General features: G+C 42.7%; 1 protein-coding gene across 1 annotated transcript; it reads right to left on the bottom strand.

Moving 5' to 3' along the window:
* Nucleotides 1-329: 329 nt before the first annotated feature.
* On the bottom strand, nucleotides 330-2,924 carry stx11a (syntaxin 11a). The gene is made up of 2 exons (XM_062470295.1): nucleotides 2,494-2,924; nucleotides 330-1,633 (listed from the first exon to the last, which is right to left on the bottom strand). The coding sequence occupies exon 2, from the start codon at nucleotides 1,626-1,628 to the stop codon at nucleotides 759-761; it is 870 nt and encodes a 289-aa protein (XP_062326279.1). The 5' UTR covers nucleotides 1,629-1,633; nucleotides 2,494-2,924; the 3' UTR covers nucleotides 330-758.
* Nucleotides 2,925-4,020: the final 1,096 nt, after the last annotated feature.

Genomic DNA, 4,020 nt, shown 5'->3' with positions numbered 1-4,020 from the left:
ACAAGGATACCACAGACAACAGATAGCCTACTTCCTTATCGAATGCTATTTAACGCAAATTCCACCAGGAAAATAAAAAAATGTTTTAGCTAGTTTTAGAGTAGGCTACGCGATCTTTAGTTATTTGTATGCAGACTTGTGTTGATGATTTTCCTACATAATAAAGATTGGCTCACGTAAACGGCAATGTTTTTCTTGTGTTGCTTACAAATCATCATTTGTGAAGCAATAAGATTGACTCATGTCAGCAACCCTCACTTCTCTTTTGAATTCATGTCAAAACAAACTATAAACATCCTCACTGATAATTAAACACAGTAAGATAGATGGATATATCCTTTTATTATATTATTATAGGCTATTTAATTTCAGAACATTATATCACACACACATTACAAATGTAAAATAATGTAATGATAATCTAAAACATTGTGCTACAATGCTCTAGTTTCTACTGCAAGCATACGAAATTGACACCTTACATCACACTGTTGTATTTGCATGGCTGGGGCTGTGGTCTGACATTGAAATGAACCATCTATGCAAAGGCCTGGCTAAATTCCATACACCGCCTGTGCAAAACCTGAAAGCAAGCCATCAAACTGCATGTTGCGTGCTAAGTCAACATACGTCAAAGTTTTCAGCCCTGTCAGAGTTCAACCCCTTTAAAGAACATATTCATGGCAGAGAAAACACTCTTTAAGAAGGAAATGGTTTGGATCTCCAATGTTGATTCGCTAACACTGATATTTGTCTGACTAGTTGCAGCAAGGAAAACAACAGCAGAACAGGCGCTTGCAGGGGTTGCTCTTCTTGTACTTCACAGCTTTCTTGATCTGAGTAGTGGCTTTTTCCACATAGTCCTGTGTCTCCAGCACGTTCTTCTCTATGTTGTCCAGCACGGCTCCCTGCTCCTCCACCAGCAGGGCCATCTGGAAGAACAGTTCATGAATGTCCTTGATGCGGCTCTCCAGCTCCACCAGTTCTTTGTGACGGTTCTCTATCTCGGCAAGGGCCGAGCGGGTAGCGCGGGCGTCCGTCAAGAGGTTTTCCGAGTACACGTTCCACTTCCCCGTCTCGATCATCTCCTCGATCTGGTCCCCTGTCAGGTCTTTCCCCATGATCTCCGCCTGTCTCTGAATACGGGTCTTGCAGTTCTCTTTCTGGGCCATCTCGGCCTCGTTGTACTCGGACATGGCTTCGTGGAAGACGTTGGTGATAGTGACATACTGGTAGCGCACTATCCGCACCAGCGCCGCATGGACCCCATGCTCATCCTCCAGGTCCTTACACTGCTTGCCTAGCTTCTCCAGGCGAGCGTAGACAACCTCCCCTCTGGCCTTGATGTCTCGGGCGATGGCGTTGGAGTCTCGCTTAATGCTGCTGATCCGTCGGACCGAAGTGAGGAAGCGAGTGTTCTGCTTCCCCAGACGTTTCACGTCCAGTCTGAGCAGGGTGATCTCCTTCCGCAGCGACTGGGCCTCCTTGAAGGTGTTGTCCATGAGGTCCTCTCCCTGGAACACCACGGCGTACTGCTCCGGCTCGCCATCGTCCTCATTGGGCCTGCCTTCCTCAGCTTCTGAAGGCTTGGAGGGGAACCCTTGCAATTCACTCAGCCTGTCTTTCATTTCACCTGAAATTGCATGAAGAACAGTTTAATGTATCATGACAATGAACAGTATTGTGCCTGGGGGGAGGGGGGGGTCAGGTTAAGTTAACTACATTTTGTACATTGTTTTTACTGGAATACTGCTAAGGCCAGCAAAGCTGTGTAAACAAATTTAAATACAATGTTTAAAAAAACTTTAAATAGCCTACATAACAATTAATACTAAAACATAACTTTTGAAATGATATTCTTACAGACTTTTGTCTTTCTCAGACATCTTAACCGATATGTGTAGCCTATGTTTGACAACAGCACACCGCTCAATGTGTTAATTATGGGAATGCATTTATGATTATAGTTGAATTAGGCCATAGGCCACATTTAGAGGAAATGACACAATTCTCAAAGAAGATCTCGGTGATTGCTTCCTTGTATAAACCCACGTAGGCCTTACAACCGACGTCGTTGTGTAGAACAAATTGTCTGACACTTTATTAACCTGTCAATTGAACAACTTATCGATTTGTCCATTCATTTTTTAAATTGTCAATGTAGAGGTTAAGGTTCAAATAGACTTAAATGTCCAAATGTGATGTAGCCAAGCCTTCACCACAAGTTACTATATGTGCGCATCCGAAAAATACTGGCAAACTTGACACAGCACCATAACCAACTTGAGCGCACAAGGGTATACTTCAATTACAGATTACATTTAGCTAAAATAACGTCTAATTTGGACATTTGGAATGCCACTCCCAATATTATTATAGCCTACGTACATTGCCAAGGCTTTCGTGACAATTCGACGAGCCAATTATTTAAATACAATCTCACATAGTTTATCAGTAGACAGTTATATCGCAAATCAGTTCGAAAACCCTTACCTTGGGTCGTGCCTCCGCTGCCAAACTCATTAAAAAGTAGACGAACGCTCTAAAAAACATTTCCCCATTTCTCTTGGTATAGTCATCATTTCAACATTTAAAGGAATCGGCCCACTCTACAATTTATGGGAGTTCCCCAGTATAATTTTCTCAGTGGTAAAACATGTCGAAACAGGTGGAAGTTAACGCGGAAGGAAATCACGCTGTATACAGGCTAGGCTATCGGATACCCAGAAATTATGATTCCACTTCACAGCGTCGTAGTGGTACGCACGGGAGAATTATTCACCTAATCTGCAAACCGTGTGCTTTGTAACGCATATTTAAGTTTTCCTCAGCTAACAGGCGAGAGCACAGTAGCCACGTGCCTTATTTTTCACTTTATCATGCACTAAAATATAAGATTGTTGAGAACAGTCATTCCTTTGGTGGTCAACCTCTGCACCTCACCAAACTAGTTTTTTCCACCTCAGAGATGTTAAAAAATAAGATAAAGATTAGCGCAAGTTTTTTTAATGGTATTCTTTTAGCATATAAGTCTAAACGGTGCTTGCTTTGAGTTATTGCATTTAAATTATTTTATTTACTTATTGTAAACCCTCCCACAAAATAAATACAGAATGTGCCTTACCTTTGACAAATGTCACTTTAATGTACTTAACTAAATACATTTTTATTTAAAGGTTAGGTATTGAAATAACAATTTGTGTTTTCCTGAGATACGCCTAATGTTCACCCTATCCTAATCATATCCTTCAGCTCTGCCTCCAACACCATTCTTCCCACCAAACTAGCTCCATATGCACCAGGATCCTGAACTTCTTAAAGGCCACAGGTGTTGAGAATAGATAACAACACCTAATCCACACTGCATCTCAACACGGGAGTTCTGCAAGACTGCTGCCTCAGCCCTAAATTGTGCCCTGCTGTACACTTGCTACTGCAACCAAACAGAGCAGCAACCACATCATCAAGTTTGCTGATGTTACCACAGTTATTGGGCTGACTTCACCCAGGGATCGCATGGAATTGGCTTACAGGCGGGAGGAGTCAGACCAAGCAGTGTGGTGTCAGGAGAGCAACCTGGCCCTGAATATCAGCAAGACAAAAGAGATGATCATTGATTTCAGGACGGGCAAAAGCCACTCCCCCCCATCGCCATCCAGGCTGAGGAGAGAGAGAGTCACCGGCTTCAGATTCCTGGGATGCAACTCTCAGATGACGTCAGTTGGACCAGAAAAACAAAAGCCATTCAGACAAAGGCACAACAGTGCCTCCCCTTTCTGAGGTGCCTAGAGATGGAGCATGAGTACATAGGCTCTTGTGAACTTCTACCACAGCATCATTGAAAGTGTCCTGACCGGCAGCATCACAATGTGGTACGGCCACAATCTACCTGTACTTGTCGGCAAATAAAACAAAAACTTTGTTACAGGGGCATGTGTGGACTCATCGCTTTAAAAATATATATTTTTAATGGAAAAATAACTGTGCTTAACTCTATCCATCTATCAAGTATCGGAATGC

This window comes from Osmerus eperlanus, chromosome 9 (assembly GCF_963692335.1).
Source record: "Osmerus eperlanus chromosome 9, fOsmEpe2.1, whole genome shotgun sequence".
NCBI lineage: Eukaryota > Metazoa > Chordata > Actinopteri > Osmeriformes > Osmeridae > Osmerus > Osmerus eperlanus.
This window is presented reverse-complemented; position numbering and strand designations above follow the sequence as displayed.

What these genes read in the sequence shown, in the direction of transcription:
- stx11a (XM_062470295.1), bottom strand. Translation starts at nt 1,628, where the DNA reads ATGAAAGACAGGCTGAGTGAATTGCAAGGGTTCCCCTCCAAGCCTTCA.